General features: G+C 43.0%; 2 protein-coding genes and 1 long non-coding RNA gene across 3 annotated transcripts; all 3 read left to right on the top strand.

Annotated features, from left to right (window-relative positions):
- The first annotated feature begins 2,883 nt into the window (after positions 1–2,883).
- LOC113111878 (UPF0505 protein C16orf62 homolog) lies at positions 2,884–3,803 on the top strand. Its single transcript, XM_026277051.1, has 2 exons — positions 2,884–2,974; positions 3,178–3,803. The coding sequence occupies exons 1-2, from the start codon at positions 2,915–2,917 to the stop codon at positions 3,376–3,378; spliced, it is 261 nt and encodes an 86-aa protein (XP_026132836.1). The 5' UTR covers positions 2,884–2,914; the 3' UTR covers positions 3,379–3,803.
- A 2,315-nt stretch (positions 3,804–6,118) lies between these two features.
- Positions 6,119–12,703, top strand: LOC113112180 (UPF0505 protein C16orf62 homolog). Its single transcript, XM_026277623.1, has 5 exons — positions 6,119–6,223; positions 6,868–6,978; positions 7,067–7,183; positions 8,767–8,844; positions 12,566–12,703. The coding sequence occupies exons 1-5, from the start codon at positions 6,158–6,160 to the stop codon at positions 12,701–12,703; spliced, it is 510 nt and encodes a 169-aa protein (XP_026133408.1). The 5' UTR covers positions 6,119–6,157.
- Positions 12,704–21,162: 8,459 nt separating this feature from the next.
- Positions 21,163–23,278, top strand: LOC113111879 (uncharacterized). Its single transcript, XR_003293374.1, has 3 exons — positions 21,163–21,727; positions 21,889–22,054; positions 22,900–23,278. It is a non-coding gene; the product is annotated as an uncharacterized LOC113111879 (long non-coding RNA).
- Positions 23,279–25,199: the final 1,921 nt, after the last annotated feature.

Below are 25,199 nucleotides of genomic sequence, written 5' to 3'. Positions count from 1 at the left end.
AAACGTATGAACAGTTGTGCTATAGATGATAATTAATATAATAGAGTGAGATGCTGGGATGTACTAGGATGGAGTTGGTAACAAATGTAAGGAAATTGCACATTTTTATCGCGTAAGTGGGGAACATTTAACTGTTCATGAGGTAGATTGCCTGGGGGAACAAACTGTTCTTGTGCCTGGCTTTCCTGGTATTTGCGGCTCTGAAGTGCCGGTCAGATGGCAAAAGTTCAAAAAGGTGATAACTTTGATGTGAGGGATCCATAGTTATTTTCTGAGCCCTGTTTCTCACACTGGAAGAATACAGTTCTTGAAGGGTGGGCAGGGGAGCACCAATAATCCTTTTAGCAATCTGAACCGTTCTCTGTAGTCTTCTGATGTCTGATTCTGTAGATGACAGTTACTGATGTGCACAGGACAGACTTCGTGACAGCTGAGTAGAACTGTTTCAGCAGCTCACGTGGCAGGTTAAATTTCCTCAGCTGGTGAAGGTAGTACAACTTTTGTTGGGTCTTTTAAACAAAAGAGTCAATGTGATTGTCCCACTTCAGGTCCTGAGAGATGGTGGTTCCCAGGATTCTGAATGAATCCATTCTGTCTATGACGGTGAGTGGGGGGAGTGCAGGGGGTTTCTCATCTCCCTGTCTGTAAGCAGACTTGTCATCATCCTGGATGAGACAGATGACTGAAGTGTCATCTGCAAACTTCTGGAGCTTGACAGAGGGGTCTTTAGGTGCAGTCGATGGTGTACAGGGAGAAGAGCATAGGGGAGAGAACACATCCCTGAGGGGCACCAGTGTGGGTGGAGCAGCTATTTGACATGAATTTCCCCAGTCTCACTAGCTGTTGCGATCTGTCAGACAGCTGGTGATCCACTGACAGACTAGCTAGCTAAGAACAGAGAGCTGGGTCAGTTTTGTCTGGAACGCTGTTGGGATGACGGTGTTGAAAGCCAAACTAAAGTCCACAGACAGGATTCTCACATAAGTCCCTGTTTTGTCCAGATGTTGCAGGATGTGCAAGTGCAGTCCCATGTTTACTGCATCATTTACTGAACTGTTTGCTCAGTAGGCAAGCTGCAGGGGTCCAGTGATGTCCTTCAGATAAGCCAGAACCATTTTTCAAACACCTTCATGGAGACATACATTAGAGCCACAGGTCTCTAGTCAGTAAGTCCTGCTATCTTGGGTTTCTTTGGAATGGGGAATGATGGTAGAGCATTTGAAGCAGGAAGGGACTTCACACAACTCCAGAGATCTGTTGAAGATCTGTGAAAAGATGGGGGCAGTTGGTCAGCACAGGTTTTCAGAAAGGCTGGTGTAGTATCATCTGGGCCTGGTGCCTTTCTTCTTTTGTTCTTCCTAAAGACTTGGCACATTTCATCCTCACTGATTGACTGGGGGGTTGCAGAGGTGTTAACGGTTGTGTAGAGAGATGGTCAGAACGGGTGTGGGGGGTTTCAAATCTACAACATAACTCATTCAGGTCATTAGCAACTTGTTGGTTTGCCTCAGTGCAGGGGGATGATGTCTTGTAGTTTGTGATGGTTCTCAGACCTTTCCACACTGAAGTTGAGTCATTGGAATTGAACTGATCTTCCAACTTTTTAGCGTAGGTCCTTTTAGCCACTCTTGATTTCTGCAGTCATCCTCTTTGGCCTGAAGAAGAGTTTTGCTGTAAACCATAGCTTATCATTGTTTCTGGTAGGAATGCATATATCCTCACAGAAACTAATATAGGATGTTATAATCTCTGTGAGTTCACTGAGGTCATGTGCGCTTGCAGAGGAATGTAAGTTCATGCCAACAAAATGTTTTGAACCACTGATACAAACTCCAAAAACACTTTTATTTTGCTCTGAATTTGTTCAAAATTATATCACACCTTTTTGTTCTTTGATTCAGTATATTGGGTCCTTAATTTTAGAGAGCATTTGATTGGACAAAAAGTTGTGTCACTTAAATATTTTTTTTATCTGTGACCATAAATGTTAACACAATAAATGTATATATCTTCTAGTTAGTAAAAACACCCTTTAAACTGTTAAGAAATCAACAGTTCCATGTTCTTGTTGAAAATAAACTCTGGCCATTTGTTTCTTATGTTGGGATTCTTAGGAAGGATCACAAACTAACACTCTCATTTAGCACTTGTAATAACACGTATCTCATATCCCCAACCCTAATTCCAGAGAAGTTAGGACATTTGGTAAAAAATTTCTATGCAGTGATGTTGCCGGGTTCTCTGGGCCAGTCTCATCTCAGAAAGTCAAAAAGACAGTAAAAATGTGTTTTGTACTCAGATGAGTCCACATTTAAACTTAATAAGCAGTCTCCTGTAATTACTGCATAGAAACTAAATAAATAACATCAACAACAGTCAATAGACAATGGTGTTTAGTTTAGCAAAGTTACACATCTTTATCACCTTTGGCATCACAGATGTTCCATAATAATATTTTCTTCTCAATTTCACACTGTAATCTTCACTAATGCATTGCAAATGCTGACAATAGGTTGAAACTAGAATATTCACTGACACATATTTTCATTACTAAAAATGTGACAAAAGGCATACAGAAGATTGTTAAAAATGTGTTTTGATCATTTGAAGGAATTCGAAATTTGCATAACATTTGATACAGTCAGCTTTATAGGATCGAGGTTATAAGAAACTATTAAAAGATTGGAAAAAATAACCCAAATATTAATCGAACCCCAAGATTATAATTGTGAAACCTTGACTTTAGCTCAGATGTTGAAGCTGCTCTTCTGAAATGCAAATGCTTCTTGACAAAGTCAGAAGTATATGAGCAATGCAACACTTCTGTTCATGCAAGTTGGTATTTTCATTGGTCACTGATGTCCTCTTTCTCTCCATCAGTGGGATTCAGGAGACGCTGCAGAGACTGACCGCGATGGTCAGAGGAATAGGAGATCCACTGGTGGCTGTATTCGCACGCACATATTTATGCAGGGTGAGAAGTATAATATTATTTGATTATATTGTGTATTTTAGCAGGGTTTCCCTACAACTTCTACTTTTTTGTTATTACATTTAGTTTCATGCATTTAGTTGATGTGTAGTGGAGGATAAAACAAGCAAAAACCCTGTATTTTCAAGCTGGAGGAGAGACCTGAGCCATATTATAGAGATTTTATCTCTCTGTCTTTCTCTTAGGTGGGGATGGAGGTGGCTCCGCATCTGAAGGACAGTCTCAATAAGAATTTCTTCGACCTGCTGGCCTCATTACGTCAGGTTCATGGTGAAAGTGTGCAGAATCAGCTGGTGCAGCAGCGGGTGGAGATTCCCATCTATCTGACCCTCTATTCTCCTGCCATACAATGGATCCTGCAGTGTGTGGCTTACAGAGCCCCATAGGTATATACACACTCCACTCAAGAGGAAATGCTTGACTAATTGTCTAATTTTCAATTAATCCTATGTTGATTTAAAATCAGACATGGAATATTCCTACCAGAAAACTCAAACCTCTGCCCATAAAGACGTTCCATTGCATGTTTGGAGGATGTGTAAGAATGAAAGCACTATTATTAGCTTTACAGATGTTTGATTGTCAGACAAAAATGTCTCAAAGTCAAAACCAAACAACAATGTGCAATTCGTGCATCTGACCTACAGGTGTACAATTATCAACAACTGTGTTTTACAGTACATCCCCTCCTATGCAGACGTTTCCTTTTAGGCCTCATTTGACAGGCCTGTTATTTGACTGACTGATGCACACAAATAAAAACCAAACACAACTAAAAGCCCAGGCCTGGTCCTCTCTCGTCCTTCACTGTCGTCGCTCCTGTTTTATATCCCTCCATCTCCTCCGTGGGACTCGAGACCTGTGAGTGTCGCAGGTGTCACTCATCTCCAATCACTCCACCGGCCTCGCTCGTTCCCATGTCTCTCGGCCCCGCCCCGCCCCACTCGTCACAGTTACTTTTATTATTAAATTAATATTACCATTAATTTGCTTCGCAACAATTTCATAGCGCATCACCGCTAGGGGTGCCCGATAAATATCATCCGATAATGAATGCGCATCGCGTCAGTAAAGCCTGTTCTCTAATCAGGGGTAAATTCCATCAGGTGCGTGATTTCACATAGAGCAGCTGTTACTACACGGAGCCGTTGTTAACTGACAAGCTGCAAAAATTTGCGTTCATTTTCAGCGTTGATTTGCGCTGCTAGTCAGTTAACAATAGCTGCGTGTAGTAACAGCTGCTCTATGTGAAATCACGCACCTGATGGAATTTACCGCTAATTAAGCCCCTTTCACACTGCACGTCGGACCCGCAATATTTCTGAAACATTGCCGAGTCGCCTTCTGTGTGAAAGCAACCACGTCCCGATATTGATTACCGAATTGAACCCGGGTCGGGGACCTAGTAACATTGCGGGGTTCGACCCGGGACGAGCGCTGTGTGAACAAAAGCCAGATCTAATTCCGTGTAGAAGTGATGACACGCGTTACCGCACGACTCTTTTAGCGGCTGTTTTGAAGGAAGATCAACGTTCGCGACGAAAACATATGTGCAAACTGAAATGAAGCAGAGATCAGTTAGTTCCTCACTTTCCGCGCTGACGCAGAGATCGTTCGCTTGCTTCAGTGAAAGTATAACGTGCCTAGCGTTTTCGACTCGTACATTACACGTCACGCGCTGATGTCACGTGTCGTTACGGGATTTTCAAGGGGTTGTGTGTGAAAGCATGCACATATGCCGGGTCATCACTGGCAGTGTGAAAGTGCAAAATCTAGCGACCAGGGACCAATTGCAGGAACACTTTACCTGTGTATTTGCCAGAATGGCAGTGTGAAAGGGGCTTTAGATAACCGGCTTTACTGACGAGATGCGCATTAATTATCAAAGGATATTTATTGCGCACCCCTAATCACTGCATAACTGACACGCTGTGACTCTCAGCCTGTAAGGGAAATGAATTAGGCTATTACCATAGGCAACTCCTCACTGAAAATGTTTTAAAAATGTCTTTTAAAACAGGTCTATTATCACTATGTTCAGGCAACAAGAGAAAAATTAAAGAAATAAATTCAAACAGTTAGCATATATATACCACATGTTAGGAGATTTGCCTTTGTCGTCTCTGAGAGAATACGTGCTGTTAAGGTTATCACCAGCAAACTGAAGCACTATATTAACCCTCATAGCTTAACCAAACGCATTCTATATGAGAAAAATCTGATTTATATGCATAAAATAAACACAATATTACAACGTACAATTGCACAAAAGACTGTGAATGCACAAGTGAACTTAACTGTGCTAGTCGTGTGGATCCATTGTGAATGAGCTATTTCCTTAACAATGTGATAAAACACAGGCAAACAAAGATTCAGTTACATTATTTTTCAGTAGCTAATAATCTCATTATAATATAACAAACTTGCCCCGCACATTGCAATTCACTGTTTTTTCCTTTTCAAAGTATTTCCTATGATATTTCAAGCAATTAAAAAGCATCATAGTGAACATTGCACATCTGAAGTGTCTCTGCAGGAAATAATTCATTATTTATCGGCTTTAAGATATCAGCCAAATTCTTTTATTGGTTCGATAACGACAACAGAAATATTTACATTTATCGGCCGATACCGATATTGTGCATCCCTAGTTATGATACAGTTGTTGTCAGTTTTTATTTGTGATTTCAAATATGAAAATTAATCATAAACTTGGAGAATTTGATGTTTCCCTATTCAAAGAGATGCACTTGCATGCCCGAGAGGCATTCCAAAGATGGCCGTCGAGTGACATGACTTGCCTTAAAGGGACGTTGGCAACATTAAACAGTCTGTGCAAATAAACATGCCATGTTAGATGCAGCTTCTTTGCAACTTTGGCATTTTAAAGATGGCTTTTGTTGTTGTTGATCCTATTTTATTGGTAGGAGCCTAAAAGTTTTTATTTATTTATTTATTTATTAAACTGATTCAGTTAAATTATTTATTTATTTTAAATTCATAAGTTAATAATAATACAAATAATAAAATCTTTATAAAGGTTAAGAAAGACATTTTAAATAAAAAATAAAATCCAGGATAAGAAATAATGCAAAAAAAAAAAAAAAAGTCAGTTTCGTTTCCAGTCACAAATTTTCTTTTGAAATTAGTCCAGATGTGATCAAAATGTGTTTGTCTTTTAAAGGTTTTGCTTACAGAGATGATGGACAGATGCAAGAAGCTGGGAAACAAGTAAGATATGCTAACTCTGCTGAAAGTGCTTCTCTATGAACCCTTTAATTCCAATTTCCAATTTTTTTTTTATTTTTATGCTATGACAATTTAGAATTGTTCAGATGGCAAGAGGTAAGTGGCCAAAAATTTAGAAAATTAAGCTTGAGGATCATTGTTGTTGGTGCCTTCTTTTTGTGTAGTCACTTTGGACTTTGTGAGAGGCAGACATTCTTGATAATCAGTGATGCTCACTTAGGGAAGAATCCACATTAGTATTGCTCACACTTATGAATTTCTTAAGACTGAATATGAATCTTGAGCAGGTAATTCCTGCATCGGTTGTGCCATGTACAGGGATGATGATCTGTTTTGTTAAAAAGAGAGTGACTTTTATTATTAAAAAATTAAATTTAAATTTTAAATTTTAGCTTAGCAGATGGAAGAAAAATCAAACAGCCTAAAATAATCCCATTAAAACCAGAATATCACAGAAATTTGGTGGTGGGCGCTTTTGACCAGTAAGCGACCACCCAGAACAAACTAGCTTTGTGGTTGTAAATTTTGCATGTCCATGCATCTTCAGAAAATGTAAAAATCCAGAACTGAATCCACAGCTGCTGCATTTATGTTTGAATTTGTAATATTCATTCATTTTCCCATAGTGCTCTCCTGCTGAACTCTGTCATGTGGGCATTCCGGCAGAATTTGTTGCAATGAGAGCAACAGACTTCTTTGGCATGATCAGAGACTGTGATGAAGCTGGATTTCCCAAGGTGACAAAACACACATCTATAGTCTACAGACAGGCCAAAAACTCAGTGACTATGTCATAGTTTATATTCATATTTATATTTTGTGCAGCACCTGTTGTTTGCGTCACTGGGTCGCAGTCTTTCTGTTGTTGACCCTCCAGAGAGTGAGAGACTCTCCATACTCAACGAAGCTTGGAAGGTCATCACTATAGTGTGCAGTCCAAGGGTAAACACCTCTGTTGGTGTCTGAATGTTTTAAAGCACACAGTATAGAAAGAGAATATGTAATGTGAATCGAGCACAAAATTGAATAAAATCCACATTTATTGTGTGTCCTTCAACTCAGGATTACATCAACTGTGCTGAGATCTGGGTGAACTAAAGCACTATTCGGACGGGACTAGTTTTCTAAACTACGTTTGAGTTTCGATTCTTACCACCTGACGTCTGTGATTTTCATGTATCAATTCGGACGGGACTAGTATCTCCGTGTTTATTACAGAGGTGGGAGGGTCTGATTTGCGCATCTGGGCGTCACTGAGATCACGCGCTCTGTATGTGTGCATTGCATTCATTCAGAATGATTCCCTTAGTATTATTACACAATAAATACTAAATGGCTAGTACAGCAAAACCATTTTAATGTGTGGTTCCTTTAGTTTAACTTGTTTTCCTTTTTTTTTTTTTTTATTAAATGTAATTAAAACATTATGTACATAAATGAACGTTAGTATTGTTACCTGATGCTGATATTACAATAGCGATCTTGCTCTTGATTTTATTATTTGTATTATTTTTTTATTATTATTTATTTGCCGCTAAGCAAATATATCAAACATCCGCGCGGTAAGAGCATCTACGGTAATTCACGTTGGCCAAAACACACATGGAAATGCGTTGTGAAATAAAATATCACCGGCAATCACAGACATTCGCATTCAGACGGGATTAGTTTTCTCAGAGGATCACTGAGTTTGCTGAAAAACGGTAGGTAATTTGCTCTGGAATTATCACAGAGGTTGTGTGAGAAAAACACAGACGTGGCAGATTCGGACGGGATTAAAATGACCAAGTACGTCTGTGAAACGCAGATTTCTCTAACGACCCCCTGTAAAACTAGTCCCGTCCGAATAGGGCTTAAGAGACATGAACCAAGAGAAAACATTACCGTCTCCAGCCGCGAGAGGGCACTCTATGTTGCTCAGTGCTCCTGTAGTCTACACTGAAAACAGAGCGCCCTCTCACGGCTGTAGACGGTAATGTTTTCTCTTGGTTCTTGGATCTAAATGAATGCGATTTATAGTTCAATGCGACTTAAATATGTTTTTTTCCTCATCATGAAGTATTTTTGGACTGATGCGACTTATACTCAGGTGCGACTTATAGTCCGGAAAATACGATACACACACACACACACACACACTATGTGTGTTTGTTTGTAATTACATATATATATATATATATATATATATATACTGTATATACTGTATATATATATATATATATATATATATATATATATATATATATATATATATATATATAACTTTCTAATAATAATATTATAATAATAGCCTGCATCTCATGTGTTCATGATATCTGTTTAACAGAGCTGTTGTATCTGATCAGGGTCATGATAGAGGATTTATTAAAATACATCATTCATATTCAGTCTTCATCTCTGTTTTAATGTTCCTATGGGCTTTATTATAGTAAGCAGATTGAAACTGCAAGCTATAAAGTCTAACATTAGTCTAATGGAGTGCTGAGGGACTGTCTGTCATGATGATATGTATGTCTCTCTTACAGACGGTGAATCAGTTAGCCATGGAGACCAGACGTGTAATGAAAGGCAATCACTCACCTAAAACGGCTGCTTTTGTCAGGGTTAGTTATTATTCTTTATCACTTTTACATAAAATTGGTTGAATTTTATGAGGGACTTTTTCAAGTTGTAATTGGTAAATTGTAATTCAAATCAAATCAATCAAATCAAACTTTATTTCTATAGCCCTTTACAGCAGCCACAAGGTGTCCAAAGTGCTTCACATGAGATACAAATAACACATCATTTGAACACAATATTCGAATAGAGTAGAAAAATACAATGTTACAATGTTACACCGCTACTGCGTATCAAATGCCAATTTAAACAAATACGTTTTAAGTTTAGTTTTAAAAAGTACAATGTCTGTTTCAGTGCGCATGTCAGGGGGGAGCGTGTTCCAAAGCTTAGGGCCAGCAACAGCAAAGGCCCTATCACCCCACTGTTTATGCTTCGACTTAGGGACCTGTAAAGTGCATTGATCAGAAGATCGCAAGCGCCGATTTTGTCCACCCAGAGTTAAAAGCTCAGACAAGTACTCAGGGGCTAGCCCATTTAGAGCTTTAAAAACAAACAATAAAATCTTAAAATCAATCCTAAAACGCACTGGAAGCCAGTGGAGAGTAGCTAAAACCGGAGTAATGTGTGCTCTTCTAGGAGTACTGGTTAAAAAGCGAGCAGCAGCATTTTGTACAAGTTGCAGACGGGAAAGAGATGTTTGATTCAGACCGACATAAAGAGCATTGCAATAATCAAGCCTTGAACTAATAAAGGCATGTAAAGCTTTTTCCAAATCGTGCCTTGTAAGAAAAGGCTTAACTTTACTAAGCAAACGAAGTTGGAAGAAGCTCATTTTTACTACATTGCTAATCTGTGTATCAAATTTCATGCTGCAATCGAAAGTCACGCCCAAATTCCTGACAGTTTGTTTGGCACATGGAGTCAAAGCTCCCAAACTTAAACTTGAATTTGCTGACATGCATCTTGTATTGAAAACAATGCATTCAGTTTTATCTTCGTTTAAAGTAAGGAAATTGCGAGAAAGCCACAGCTTAATTTGATTAATGCAATTTTGCAAGCGGTTTAATGCGACACTGTCATTTGATTTTAAAGGCAGGTAAATCTGCAGATCATCTGCATAACAATGAAATGACAGATTATGCTTGTTTATTATAGCCCCTAGTGGCAACATATATAAAGAAAACAGGGTGGGGCCCAGAATTGAACCTTGGGGCACACCACAATAGAGGGGGGCGGACGATGATGAGCAATCTCCCATTGTAACAGCAAAACTCCTATTTGTTAAATATGACCTGAACCATTTAAGTGCGGAGCCTTGGATGCCTACACAATGCTCAAGACGTGCAAGAAGAATTGAATGGTCCACTGTATCAAATGCTGCCGTTAAATCCAGGAGCACTAATACAGTAGGGTCCCCTGAATCTACGGATAGTGCTATATCGTTTTGAACCCTTAACAGTGCCGATTCAGTGCTATGACGTGATCTAAAACCAGATTGAAACTTCTCAAACACAGAATTATGTTGTAGAAAAGCTTGTAACTGATTAAAAACAAGCTTTTCTAACACTTTCGAAATGAAAGACAGATGTGAGACTGGTCTAAAATTCGACAAAACATTAGGATCAAGATTTGGTTTTTTAAGCAGGGGGCTAACCACAGCATGTTTAAATGCATCCGGGACTGAGCCAGAACTGAGACAAGAATTTAAAAACGTGAGTAAACTCGGCCCAACAGTGCTAAAAACTTCTTTGAGCAACCAGCCAGGAACAATATCTAAACTACAACTGGTAGGTTTCATATGGTGTACAACCTGAGAGAGCAACGACAAAGAGATAGGTGTAAATTCCCCAAAAACAGCATAGTGCAAAGGATCATCAGGCACAAACTCACTAAGATCAACACTGGCATTTTGCCTAACTGAAGCTACTTTATCAACAAAGTAACATAAAAACTTTTCACACATACTGGTTGAAGACTCTGTCAAAGCTAACGTACGTGGATTTAAAACAGAGCTTATAGTGTTAAATAAGACCTTAGGTACATGACAGCTGTTAGATATGACAGATGAGAGATAATCCATCTTTGCCATCTTTACTGCCCTCTGATACTCTACAAGACTATCCCTTAACATTCCCAAAGAAACTTGCAATTTGTCCTTCTTCCACTTCCTTTCAGCTTGTCTGCAATGTTGCCTACTGGCTCTTGTGTTGTCATTTAACCAGGGATCCGGTTTAGGTTTAATAGACTTAAGCCGGTAAGGGGCAACTGTATCTAGAATTTCTACAGTTGTTGAATAGAAAGCAGAGAGAAGGTTATCTGAGGACGATGGAAGAACCATACCGTTTTTGGCATAAAACTGAGAGTCCAAGAACATCGAAGCAAACTCTCCTGCTGAAGAGGGTGTGAAACGGCGACGCTTAGAAACTGAAAGTACAAGTTTAGGAGGTTGTGGAACAGTGATCTCAAATTTAATGGGAAAGTGATCTGAAAAACCTGATTCTAATATTTCTGTGACTGAAACTGAAAGACCAAGGGAAATAATAAGATCCAAGGTATGGCCTAGATTATGTGTTGGCCTGTTTACACATTGGTTAAGCCCAAAAGAGTTTATCACATTTTTAAAATCATTAGCAAAGGCATTTAAGGGGCAACAAACATGAATGTTGAAGTCCCCACAAATCAGGAGCTTATCAAATTTAGGAATGACATCAGCCAAAAACTCAGAAAATTCACAGATAAAATCTTTGCTGGGTTTAGGTGGACGATAAATGACAGCAAATAAAACAGGTGAATTCAGGTCAACCACTAACAATTGTAGCTCAAAACTAGCATAACAGTAAGCAGGTAATAATCTGCATCTATAATCGTCCTTAAAAAGAGAAGCCAAACCGCCACCTCGACCTGAAGCTCGCGGAGTATTAAAAAAAGAGCAACCGGGTGGGAGGAGCTCCGTAAAAGCACCATTTTCCCCTGGTTTCAGCCAGGTCTCAGTCAGCATAAAAAAGTCAAGATTATTTATCATAAAAAAATCATTAAGGATAAACGTCTTATTTGTGACTGATCTGGTATTGACCAATGCCATACGAAACAAACACGGCCCAGTTTTTTGTGACTCCCGGCTAAGGGGGCGGAGATTCCCGAGCATGCAGCCACGTTCGGAAAGTCTCACCGTCCGGCAGCGAGAAAGCAGGCGCCCAGAGTCACAAGGATCCGCAACAGGCCGCAGCCACCGATAACAACATGCGAACGATCGCCGCCCCCCGCAGCCGGCAAACTCCGCTGGAAGCCATCCCCAGGAACGGTCCGGATTGCACACGGAGACTGAATCCAGGTAAGCTCGTAGCCTCACACGAACTCCGCCTCTCTTTCCACGTCTCCTGCGGCGATTTTTATTTTTGCGAGGTAGAAAGCAGGGTTGACGCTGTAAGAAAGCTGGTATAGACTCAAGGAAGGGCGGTGGGATCTTTGACTGTTCATCAGTACCGTCGATCGAAGAAATATAACCCGATTTGCCTATAGTTAAAAGGGTCAGGCGATCATACACCAGCAGCGGTGACACATTTTGAGTGATTAGTAATAGAAACAGAAAAATCAGCAAAAATCTCAACAGAGACAAGCGGCAAGCCACACAGAACGGCGCCATCTTGTTGACTAATTGATAGGCTTCAGGAGATTCCCTCTGATACCATTGGATCTCTGTTTTATCCCATTTTATCCCATAAGTGACTGAGTTTTTGCTGCCTGTTGTGTGTGTATTTGCAGGCATGTGCTGCCTACAGTGTCATCACCATTCCGTCCCTCACCAATATCTTCAGCCGTCTCAACCTCTATCTGCTTTCTGGACAGGTAGCTCTGGCCAACCAGTGTCTGTCCCAAGGTGAGTGCTGGAGCCTCTCTTAGAATGAAGATGCTCTTGTACATCCTTGTTCCAGTTCCAGAATATGATCGATCAATATATATATATATTGTAATGACCCAAAAGTCAGCACTGACAGCCAGGTGCATTATGGGTATTTGTTTAGCGTTCAATTATGGGTTATTTAAGCAAGATGGTTGAGTTCTAATATTAGTAATGTTATACATGTTCATGTCTAAGTTAATTGGAGTTGATTTGGGTTCATTTACTGCCATGTTATAAAAAAGGATGACTGTCACCGTCATGGAGAGAGATGTGTTGAGGAGTGACTTGTGATATGGCCTTGCCTGTGCAGTTTGTTGATTGTGTTCTGAATTAAAGAGTAACAGACACTTATTGCCTCCTGTTGGCTGGTTTGTTAATAACTCTGCTCACAGAGACACTCACGGTCGTGCGGTGTATGGGACGCGAGTGCTCGCTCTGCCCGCTGGTGAAGATAAGTTGCGACGTATAGACGCTAGCACCCTGCTAGCCGTTAGATTAAAAACAAACAGTCTAGCTTAGCTCTAGTCAGCCCACGGTAATAGAACAACTACAAGTTGTTACACTGGTGTCAGAAGTGGGATTTAGGCCGTTTAGAAGACGCAGCTATGGAGCTAAGTATAGGCGAAATAGAGCGTGCTCTCAGAGAGAACCGAATCACGTTGGAGCGCTTGACAAATGAGTCGACGCGGAGAAGGGTTCCGTACTGGCCTGATGGCGCCAGCGTTCCCCGGACTGTGCATCGCTCTCCTATGCATGGGCAGAATGAACCTTCGACTGTCACACCAATGCACCAAATTAGTGCCCAGTCTAGCCTCCTTCCACGATCACCCGCAAAGCTACCACGATACAGCGGGTTGACGCCCCTGGAGCCCTACCTGGCCCAGGTCGATTTGGCTGCTCTCCACGATGGATGGACCCGTGAGGAGACTGCCACTCACTTGGCCCTCGCCCTGGAGGGTCCTGCACTTCAGGTCCTCAGCGATCTGTCTCCCGAAGAGCGGCGTGATATCCAGGCCCTCACCGCTGCCCTTAACAGCCGCTTCGGGCAGAGAACTTCTGCAGAGCAGAGCAGGGAAGAGCTTACTAACCGACGTCGACGTGAAGGAGAGAGTGTGGGTGCATTCGCCGCTGACATACGGGTCCATACTCGGAAAGGCTACCCTACCTTCCCAGCCACAGCGAGGGAAGAGCTGAGCCTCCACGCTTTCCTGCGGGGCCTGACACCTGAGCGCCTACGTCAGCATGTCTGTTTGTCATCACCCCAAGACCTGAGTGAGGCACTGAGAGAGGCTGAGTGAGCTGAGGAGGTGCTGCAGGCTGGGCCGACAACAGGTCGATCTCAACTACAGCGCCAGCTGACGAGAGCAGCAGAACAAGAGCTTGAAGGAGTTCAGCCTCAGGAGGAGGAGGTCAGCCGGGTTCAACCAGTGACCCCCCGACGGAGGTCGAAACTAGACCGCTGCTACCGCTGTGGAGAGCCGGGGCACTTCGCCAGGGACTGCCCTGCCCCGAGTCCCCGGCCCCGGGCAACATCACCCCCGGGAAACGACCTTGGAGTGAGGCAGTGAGGGGACCCTCACCCCGTTCTTTGGCACCCCTCCACAATGACTGCCCTGTTGTGGGGCGCTGTGGGCTTATCAGAGGATTGTACCTTGACTGTGTTATTGACGGACAGCCCTGCAGTGCCCTGGTGGATACGGGGTCCACCATTTGCTTATTACAAAAAGGATTGTTGCCAGGGACAGCCGGTCCTCTTCCAGGGGACTGGACCCCCACCAATACCGAACTCCTCACCGTCACGGGTGAAAAGACAGTAATGCCTGGGAAGAAGTTGTTGTCTGTATCGGTGGGGATGAGCCAGACAAGCCATGAGTTCTGGCTCGCCGACATCAGAGATGAGTGCATTGTTGGTTTGGACTTGTTAGCCCACTGGGGAGCATGTGTCGACGTGCTGGGGCCCACACTGTGCTTAGGTAACGAGAGAGTGCCACTCCGGTCGGGTCGGAGCCATCATGGAGAGGCTGCCGCCCCGCTGCCACCGCTTAGACACCAGGGTTCACTGGCTCCAGCCCCCAGCCGCCATACAAGATCTGTAGAGACTCAAGGGGTGCTCCCGGGGTGTATTGCAACTCAGACCAGTGCATCCCAGTCATTATCAGTGCACGCTCCTTTCACCCATCCATCACCTGAGACTGTTGCTGCTGTTGAGGAGTTGGGGCGACGAAGTAGTGAGCATCTGAGCGTGCTGCAGCAGGAGCAGCTGCAATGCCTATTGAAAGACTTTGTGGACATTTTTGCAGCTCGAGAGGAGGACTGTACTAGAACAGCTTTGGTGCAGCATCACATTGACACTGGTCCCGCTGCTCCCATTCGCTTGCGGCCCCACAGACTGCCTCTCGCCAAGCGCCAGGCTGCTGAGGAAATGATCAGAGATATGGCAGCTAATGGCATTATAGAGCCCTCAGACAGTCCCTGGGCTGCACCTATGGTCATGGTGCGGAAGAAAACGGGGGGGTGGCGCCCTTGCGTGGACTTTCGTCGGCTAAATTCGGTCACCCGCAAGGACTCATACCCACTTCCGCGCATTGATGACGCATTGGATTATGTTGCTGGATCCTGTTGGTTCAGCTCTTTGGACTTGCGCAGTGGGTATTGGCAAGTGGAGCTGGCGGCGGAGGCCCGGCCCAAAACTGCATTTACCATAGGGCAAGGACTGTGGCAGTTTAAGGTGATGCCCTTTGGGCTGTGTAATGCCCCAGCCACCTTTGAGAGGCTTATGGAGCGGGTCCTTAAAGACATTCCCCGTACCCGCTGTGTGGTCTATTTGGATGATCTGTTAGTCCATGCCAGAGACTTTGACCACGCTGTCCACAATTTAAGGGAGGTTCTGACAGCCATCCGTAATGCTGGGCTGCGGTTGAACCCGGCCAAGTGTAACTTGCTCACCCGCCAAACGCAGTTCCTGGGTCACGTTGTTAGTGAGAGCGGAGTGGCCACCGACCCAACAAAGGTGGCCACAGTGAGGGACTGGCCCCCACCAACCAACCTCACTGAGTTGCGGAGTTTCTTAGGCCTGGCCTCCTATTATAGAAGGTATGTCAGAGACTTTGCCACCATCGCCAGCCCCTTACACCAGCTGACAAATAAGGGTCGGCGATTTGGGTGGTCCGAGGACTGTGCGGCAGCCTTCCACCAGCTAAAAGCCGCTCTTATAGATGCTCCTGTTTTGGCCTACCCTGATCCCAACAAACCTTTCCTGGTGGACACTGATGCCAGCAACGTGGGGGTTGGCGCCATACTCTCCCAGAAGGGGGAGACTGGAGAGCGAGTGGTGGCCTATTATAGCTGCAGCCTCAGTCGTTCTGAAAGAAACTACTGTGTCACCCGGCGGGAGTTGTTAGCTGTGGTCCTGGCAGTCCGTCACTTCAGGCCCTACCTCTTGGGCACCAGGTTCACACTGAGGACCGACCACGCTAGCCTCACCTGGATGCTGAACTTCCGCCAACCAGAGGGTCAGGTGGCAAGGTGGCTGGAGATCCTCCAAGAGTATGACTTCGAGGTTCAGCACCGACCAGGGCGGCAGCATGCCAACGCTGATGCCCTCTCCAGACGTCCATGCCTTGCTGATGAATGTCGGTATTGTGCTCGTCAGGAAGAACGAGATCTGGGCCCATCGTCGGCAGCCACCGAGCCGGGTGGCAGTGATGGAGACGGAGGGCCATTCACCATCGAGCAGCTGAGACAACAGCAGGCAAATGACCAAGTTCTGGTGAAGGTGAAGGGTTGGCTGGAGGCTCGAGCACGTCCGGACTGGCCAGCGGTGTCCTCACAGGGGCCTGAGATCAAATCACTTCATGCTCAGTGGGGCAGCCTGGAGCTCCACGATGACGTGATCTACAGGCGGTGGCAGGCACCCAGGGGGGGAGTTGACCATCTCCAACTTCTAGTTCCCCACGCTCTGCGGCCAGAAGTCCTCCATTGGGTTCATGGGGCAGCTGGAGCTGGCCATTTCGGGAACTCCAAAACAGTGCGGCGGCTGCGGCAGCGGTTCTACTGGCCGGGGTGTCGGCAGGATGCAGAGCTACATGTTCACTGCTGCGATGTCTGCACGGCGCAGAAGGGACCCAGCCAACGCTCTCACGCACCGTTGCAGCAGTACCTAGTAGGGGCACCCATGGAGAGGATCGGAGTGGATATCTTGGGACCATTTCCCATCACAGAGGCCGGCAACCGCTTTGTCCTGGTAGCTATGGACTATTTTACAAAGTGGCCTGAAGCATATGCGGTGCCGGATCAGAGTGCTTCCACATCGGCACAGCGACTAGTGGATGAGATGTTTGCCCGTTTCGGGGTGCCGGACGAACTTCACAGTGACCAGGGGCGGAACTTTGAAAGTCGGTTGTTCAGTGAGGTGTGTCAGCGGCTGGGGGTAAAGAAAACAAGAACCACTCCCCTCCACCCTCAAAGCGATGGACTGGTTGAGCGGTTCAACCGCACCCTGGCCACCCAACTTGCCATCTTGACTAGTCAGCATCAGAGAGACTGGGACCAGCATTTGCCCCTGGTCCTGTGGGCATATAGGACAGCAGTGCAGGAGTCAAGTCAGTGCACGCCGGCAGCGCTGATGTTTGGAAGGGAGCTCCGCACGCCGGTGGACTTGGTGTTCGGGTCGCCTCCCGAGCCGGAGATTGCTGGTGGACCAGAACTGGACTACTTCCGGCGATTAAAGGAGCGTCTGGGCACAGTCCATCAACTGGCCAGAGAGGCTCTAGAGGACGCTGGAGCCCGCCAGAAGCGGGCGTACGATACCCGGGCCCACGGGCCTACCCTTAAGCCAGGGCACAGAGTGTGGGTGTTCTGCCCCCAGAGGAAGCGCGGGTTGTCACCCAAACTGACTCATCATTGGCAGGGACCTGGAGAGATTCTAAATCAAATTTCGGAGGTGGTTTTCCGGGTCCGAATGCCTGGACGGGGTAGGCGGGTGGTGCTTCACAAGGATCGGTTGGCACCGTACCACCCACTGGCCCCAGAACAAGAAAATGGTGGAGGCCAGGGAGGCTCCCCACTATCCACTCCCAGCGCTGCAACGGACAATAACGGACTCAGGGTTGAGCCTGGCGCTGGGGGTAAAACATCCGAGAGGCCGAAGCGTGTTCGACGTTGGCCAGGACATTTGTTAGATTTTGTTGTGGGAGAATAGGGTTGTGGGGACACTAACCCTCTTGGGGGGGGGCTATGTAATGACCCGAAAGTCAGCACTGACAGCCAGGTGCATTATGGGTATTTGTTTAGCGTTCAATTATGGGTTATTTAAGCAAGATGGTTGAGTTCTAATATTAGTAATGTTATACATGTTCATGTCTAAGTTAATTGGAGTTGATTTGGGTTCATTTACTGCCATGTTATAAAAAAGGATGACTGTCACCGTCATGGAGAGAGATGTGTTGAGGAGTGACTTGTGATATGGCCTTGCCTGTGCAGTTTGTTGATTGTGTTCTGAATTAAAGAGTAACAGACACTTATTGCCTCCTGTTGGCTGGTTTGTTAATAACTCTGCTCACAGAGACACTCACGGTCGTGCGGTGTATGGGACGCGAGTGCTCGCTCTGCCCGCTGGTGAAGATAAGTTGCGACGTATAGACGCTAGCACCCTGCTAGCCGTTAGATTAAAAACAAACAGTCTAGCTTAGCTCTAGTCAGCCCACGGTAATAGAACAACTACAAGTTGTTACAATATATTGCTGTGTAATATTTTTGTGGAAACAGCAATACATTATTTTCATGATACCTTGATAAATAGAATGTACTTTGCTCTCTGTTGTTGAGCCCTAAGACTGACCAGAGATGCTTCCAAATTTTAAATATTTATCTTGCTGGATCTGTCTGCTGCTTTTGACACGGTTAACCACTAGATCTTTCTGTCAACCCTATTGGCAAAGGGCATCTCAGGAACTGCACTCCAGTGGTTTGAGTCTTACCCCTTAGATAGTAGGGATGCACCGGTTGACCGGCCATAAATCGGAACCGGACGGTTTTTGCTTAAAATACGCTATCGGCAATCGGCCATCCAGCTAGGTGCATCAACCATTTGGAGAGTTGTGATTGATAATCAGCAGAATTTCTCAGAACACACTGCTAAAACTGTCTAGTCCTGCATATTTGCATTATACAACATTAGAAAGATCAGGCCCTTTCTTTCGGAATTTGCTACACAACTCCTTATTCAAGTTCTTGTTTTGTCCAGACTGGACTATTGCAGTGCTCTGCTGGCAGGTCTTCCAGTCTGTTCTATCAAACCTTTACAATTAACCCAGAATGCGGTTGCAAGATTAGTCATTAACAAGCCAAAAAGAGTCGCACCTATGTTTATCAATTTGCACTGTCTACCAGTAGCTGCTCCCCAAAAATTTGAGGCATTAATGTTTGCTTACAAAACCACCACTGGCTGTGCACCCCTTTACTCGAATAAACTACTTCAGAATTGTGTGCCTTCTAGATGATTGCATTCTGCAAGTGAATGGCGCATTATACTGCCATCCCAAAGAGGCACAAAATAACTATCACAGACTTTTACATTAAAGGGTTAGTTCACCCAAAATGTAAAATAAAATTACTCACCCTCAAGTCATCCTAGGTGTATATGACTTTCTTCTTTCAGACAAATCCAGTCTGTGTTATATTAACAATTGTCTTTGATCTTTCAAGCTGTTTCAAACAGTGGTCTGTTTGCATCATCAAGCCAGCAGCTGTTTATCCCATTGCTTAGTAACGGCTGTGTAGGAGAAGGTGGCAAATGCATAACATTGATTTCAGCACTTTTATATATTTAAGTTTTTGAACCGTTTGTTTTGTTTTGTTTACAAAGCTCCGGGCAGATGATGTATGAGGTCAGCTTTGTGCATGTGCGACTCAGAAGTGACGCATGTGGAAGCGCAGGGGAAAGATCAAAACAAAACAACGGTCACTAATTAGAAGTACAAAATGAGGATTTCTGAAGAATGTCGGAGGATTGCGATGTAAGCCATGAGGAGATTGGTTTTCATTTACTTAAGTAAGGAAACTTTGCTTCCTTTGCTCCTGTTAAAGGTATAGGCTGTAGGACCTGCCACGAGAGGGCGCACTACCAAAACAATAACAATCGCGTGGTTTGATGATGCTAAGAAGGAGCGTGGAATGATGGGATTTGTTGTCTTCTACCCAACTGCAGACGGCCATCAATCAGACGGAAAGATAAATCATGGATTTAACGAATGCAAAGACGCGATCAGACTATGGATCAGATGCGTCCTCGTTATGCGTCTCCTCTTGTCCCAAACTCTTCTTGGGCCATTTAGTTGGCCCGTACGCATACATTTATGGGAGCTGTCCTTGTCGACAGAACCAGTGTCAGATGGTAAGCAGTAATTATGTTGCATAAATAAGTAACACAATCCACCATAAAGCGTGCAAGAAGTAAATAAGGAACTGCTTGAAGCAAGCTAGTGTTATGCTGGACGCTAAACACTACTTCCGTATTTGTCCACGATACTGTTGTCATGTGGTTTCTACGTCAGTAAAGGCGGTAACAAAGGGTACCTAACTAACTTATTGACAGGCGACTGCACTGCCCCATGTCACTGTTTAGAATGGAAATTTTCTCATAATTTACAAGTAGTTGAAAACATTAGAGATATTGTTAGTAATCAGCCTTGCCTTGCCTTGCCTAGCCTAGTGGTATTTGGATATTTTACTGCAAATATCTTACAAATTGTACCTTTAACAAATGTTGGTTTTCATGAAACTTAGCAATACATGCGCAATGCCGATGTGATACATGTGCTTTTTGTTTTTTTTATGGATGGGCGCTTCGTATTTAACTGAGTGGCATTAAACTGCTTGAAAGGTCATAGACAATTTTTTAAATAACTCAGACTGGATTAGTCTGAAAAGAGAAAGTCATATACACCTAGGATGACTTGAGGGTGAGTAAATTTATGGGAAAATTTTCAATTTAACTGTTACTCTTTAACTCTAGAATTCTTTTTTTTCCATTCGTTTAACTTATTTTTATTAAAAAAAAATGTATCTAAATGTTTCTATTCCATTTGTTTGCTTTTTATTTATTATTATATAAAAAAAACCTTGCTACATATACAGTACTGCGTTACGCTAACCGAGATGTCACAACACTTCCTGTACATATTATTGCTCATTTGTTAGTTTTGATTGCTTCTATAAGTCTTGTAAAAAAAAATGTCTTTACAGTCATAATTTATCAATTTAATTCATCTATACTGAATAAAAGTATTAATTTCTTTAAAAAAAAAGAACATTTATTCAGACCTTTTGAAAGGTACTGTATTGGGGTTTTCCCAAAAATATTAAGCAACAAAAACTGATTTCAACATTATACAACTAATAATAAGACTTGTTTCTTGGGCACCAAATCAGCCTATTAGAATATTTTCAGAGAGTTCATGTTTGAAATTTCAAAATGTTACTGTTTTACTGCATCTTTGATCAAATAAATAGAACCTTGATGAACATCAGAGACTCCTTTAGTGACACGGGAAGTTGTGGCCTAATGGGTAGAGAGTTTGATTCTTAACCCTAAGGTTGTGGGTTCGAGTCTCGTGCCGGCAATACCACGACTAAGGTGCCCTTGAACAAGGGCCCCGAACCCCAAACTGCTCCCTGGGCAGGGCAGCACAGCATAAGTGACTGCTCCGGCTGTGTGTCTGCACTTTGGATGGGTTCAATGCAGAGCACGAATATTGAGTATGGGACACCATACTTGGCTGTATGTCACTTCACTTCTTTCTAAAGAGCTTAAAGATTCCCAGCTTTCAGATGTATGTGTACAAAACTGAACTCATATCAGTGCAAAGAGCAGTCATGATCAGCCAAGACTGGTGTAATGTAATGGATTTGATATGAACTGTGAAAACTTGATTTTAATTTCTGTGTCTATTTCTCAGTGGATGCATTCCTGAAGGCAGCAATCAGTCTTTTGCCAGAAGTCCCATGAACCATCATCATTGAGGGTAAACTGCGATCATCTGAGCCCTTCTTCCTCGACTTTATTAACAACTTCTTCTCCACACTGCTCGTAGTGCCAGTAATACATGCCTAAATATTTGCAGGAGTGTTTTGGCCTCATTTCGCTAGTACATTTCTTAACGAGATTCTTGACTTGGTCTCGTAGGATCATCCGGAACAAGGTGTGCTGTATCTGGTGCGAGGGGTGTTGAATATGATGCAGGACTACACCTGGGAGGACAACAGTGACGCTAAGATCAGCGTGTACATCAGCGCTTTACCATTACTAGCAGCAATGAGCCAAGAAAGCTATCTTTACACCATTCCTAATGGTACCTCAGTGAATAAATGCAGACATATTCTCTAATAAACACACCAGCTTAATGTCTTTTTGACTCTAAGTCTAAATGCAAGCATGTTTGTTCCTGTTGCAGTGGATTCCAATGAACCCATTTATGGAGGAGACCCCAAGTTCATTGCAGAGATCAAACAGTTGTGTGAGACTCTGATTGGTCAGGTTCTGGATTATTTAAAGGGGCTAGGCCGAGATGAGGTGAGATACTTTGTCTCTAATGGCGCTTTTCCACTGCGTGGTTCAACTCTGTTTAGCTTGGCATGGCTCAGTATAGTACGCCATGGCTCGGTTTGCATTTCCACTGCAGTTTTTAGTATTTCCACTGCAGTTTTTAGTATCGCTTTAGAGTGGGAGGGATTATTCACATGTCGTTATAGTTCACCCCCTATGGCCTAGTCCTGGTTTAAGCTAAGCCCCATCTGTGAAACAGGGCCCTATTGTTTGCCGATTAATCAGCACTGATAGTTTATCGGTTATCAGTAAAAATCCGAGGCAAAAGTTGCTGAACGTTTTAGTTTTTTTCTTTAATTCATCTTTGTTCTTTGTGCCCAGAGTTTGCAAACCCACAGTCTGGGTTCTACATTGGAAGTTTTGGTTCACAGTAGAAAAGTGTCCACGGAAAGTGGCTCTCTCTATGTTTGGCTGTCTGTTGGCTCATGGTGAAATATGCAAAAACAAACTCAATCAGCTGGCTGTCAACCTATGGAACCGGAGTCACAAACACGGCATTTGTGACACGCACACATCAGTTAGTCATATGCACAATAACATTAGCACTCAGTGGCAAATACAATGCCCTGATCTCTCTCTCCTCCTCTCCAGGTTCGGACTCTGGAGTACATCAAACATCAGGCGCTGCAGGGAATGAGCCATCTCTCTGACATGACAGCACATCTCTCTCTGCAGTCCAGAGCCTGATGCACTGATGGAGGCTTTCCAGTCAGAATCCCTGAGATGGTTTGACATTCATACATTTCAAGTGTTGTTCAAATGATTACTGAAACTAACCTATAAGGTCCTATTGGCTCAAACTTTTACAGTCTAGTCCCAAATCAAGTCATGATATATTAATATTTCTAAATATTATTTGATTGTCTATAATGTCAGTTTCACTTGTTTTTGTACAGTTTGTGTACCTAACCAGGTATTATGTAATAAAATGCTTTAAATCATGACATCTTGTGGATTTTGTTCGAGGACAAAAAAATTTCTATGACTCCGTACTGCATATAGGAAAAACATTGCCGTGATTTGTCTTGATAGAAGCTGCTTAAGCTCCATCTGCTCAGTAGGTCTTGCTGTATGTATCACATTGTTATTTTAGTATCATTGAATATTGCGATTTTTTATATTTTGAATTAAAGGGCTAGTTCTGTCATAATTTACTCACCTTCAAATTGTTCTGAATCTCAATCGAGTATCTTTCTTCTGTTGAACATAAAAGCTAAAAAAGAAATTGCAGAAAAAATATGACAAAGGAAAAGAAAGTTCAACACTCTTCAGCAATAAAACATGAATGTGATGTTTAGCTAGTCATTTTTGCTGATTCGTATAGTTGAAATGGATCATGGAAGGTCAACAGCAAAGGTCTGCACTTACTCCCGATTTCTTTCAACATGAGGACAGGAGGAATATCAGTCAATAAATAGGAATCAGTAAACTCATTTGTGAAGATACTTAGATATTACACAGATATTTTCATGCAAATTATTTCATTATTTTATTATTCACCTGAAAAAATGTCATTCGATTACGGAACTTGTGCTACTTGTAATGCATTATCCCCAACCAGTGTTGTGGAAAGTTACTTTTAAAAGTTATGCATTACAATATTGTAAGTATTTACATTACTTTTGCATTACTTTTTAAATTTGAGCAGGGCTTGATTGTTTTCAATATAAGAAGTTCTATTTATAGCGAATGTAAGAGCCCTTTCACACCAAAAAGTGCCATAAATAAATCTCAGACTGAAGGAAAGGTAAATTCAGGACTGTACAGTAAAACGCGGGAGGAGAAGGTGGTTAAACACGCTTAAGAAATTAAAAAAACAACAACAATGAAGCACAATTGTTAGTTTATCTAAAGTCACTTTTGCTTAATCATCAAAAGGTCAGCAGCAAAGACACTGGTTAATAAAATGGGATTAGATACATTTGTGTTAACATTTAATTATTGGAGGTTTGCGTCATATTCTGAGTTTGCATTTTTTTTGCGAGTGAGATTAACTAATGCACATCCACATTTAGTCTAGAACTACATGTTCACACAGCACACACAACGCCTCTATACCTCTTGATTTCTTCCAATATGGGACCAGGAGACTTGTTAGTCAATAAATGGGAAAACAAAGTAACTGGCGTTACATTTTTGCAAAATTAACAAGATATGTTCTTGTAAATTAAAAAAGAAATGCGTTACTTTACTAGCTACTTGAAAAAGTTATTATGTAACTCAGATTCCTTGTAATGCGTTACCCTAAAGGCTGGTTCACACGGCAGGATAATTAGGCCGATTTTAGCCCCGATTCACCCCTTCCGACAATCTTAGGATGCTCCGATTATCGTAAAATAATCTGATCAAATATTCCTGCCGTGTGTGGTGTGTTAAGACTGCTCTCCTCTGCTCGGAAGAATGTCGGGACCGCTCCGATCTCAAATCGGGGATATCCAACATGTTGGATTTATTTGGCCCGATTTCTTCTCGTGTGTGGTGTCCCCCGAGGACAAACAATCACGCAGCCTGTGGACTGTGGCGTGTAGCCAATCAGAAAGCGAGGTGACGAGGCGGTGAGGAAGTAACGTACCGGGAAACAAAATCAAAACAGCCAGCGTATATAATATAACAAATACAAATAAAGTCGATGGGCATAACTACATCCACAACTGCAGTCCACCAGAGTACATGGAAACGAATATATGAACGTTTATTTCAACGGTTATTAATCTGTGTAGTACGCAACAACATTTCTATGAGATAAAACAACAACTTATCTCCATATTATGATATAGCAAGTATAGTCCATGCTCGCGTTGTCTCCACCTCTTTGACCATCGCCTTTTCTTGTTTTTCTTACGTTTTTTTTTCCGTTAAAAACAAAGCACAAACTATGGCAACTGCATCCT

The sequence above is a fragment of the Carassius auratus genome, chromosome 12 (genome assembly GCF_003368295.1).
Source record: "Carassius auratus strain Wakin chromosome 12, ASM336829v1, whole genome shotgun sequence".
Taxonomy (NCBI): domain Eukaryota; kingdom Metazoa; phylum Chordata; class Actinopteri; order Cypriniformes; family Cyprinidae; genus Carassius; species Carassius auratus.
Note: the sequence above shows the minus strand (reverse complement) of the source record. Positions and strands in the feature narration are given on the sequence as shown.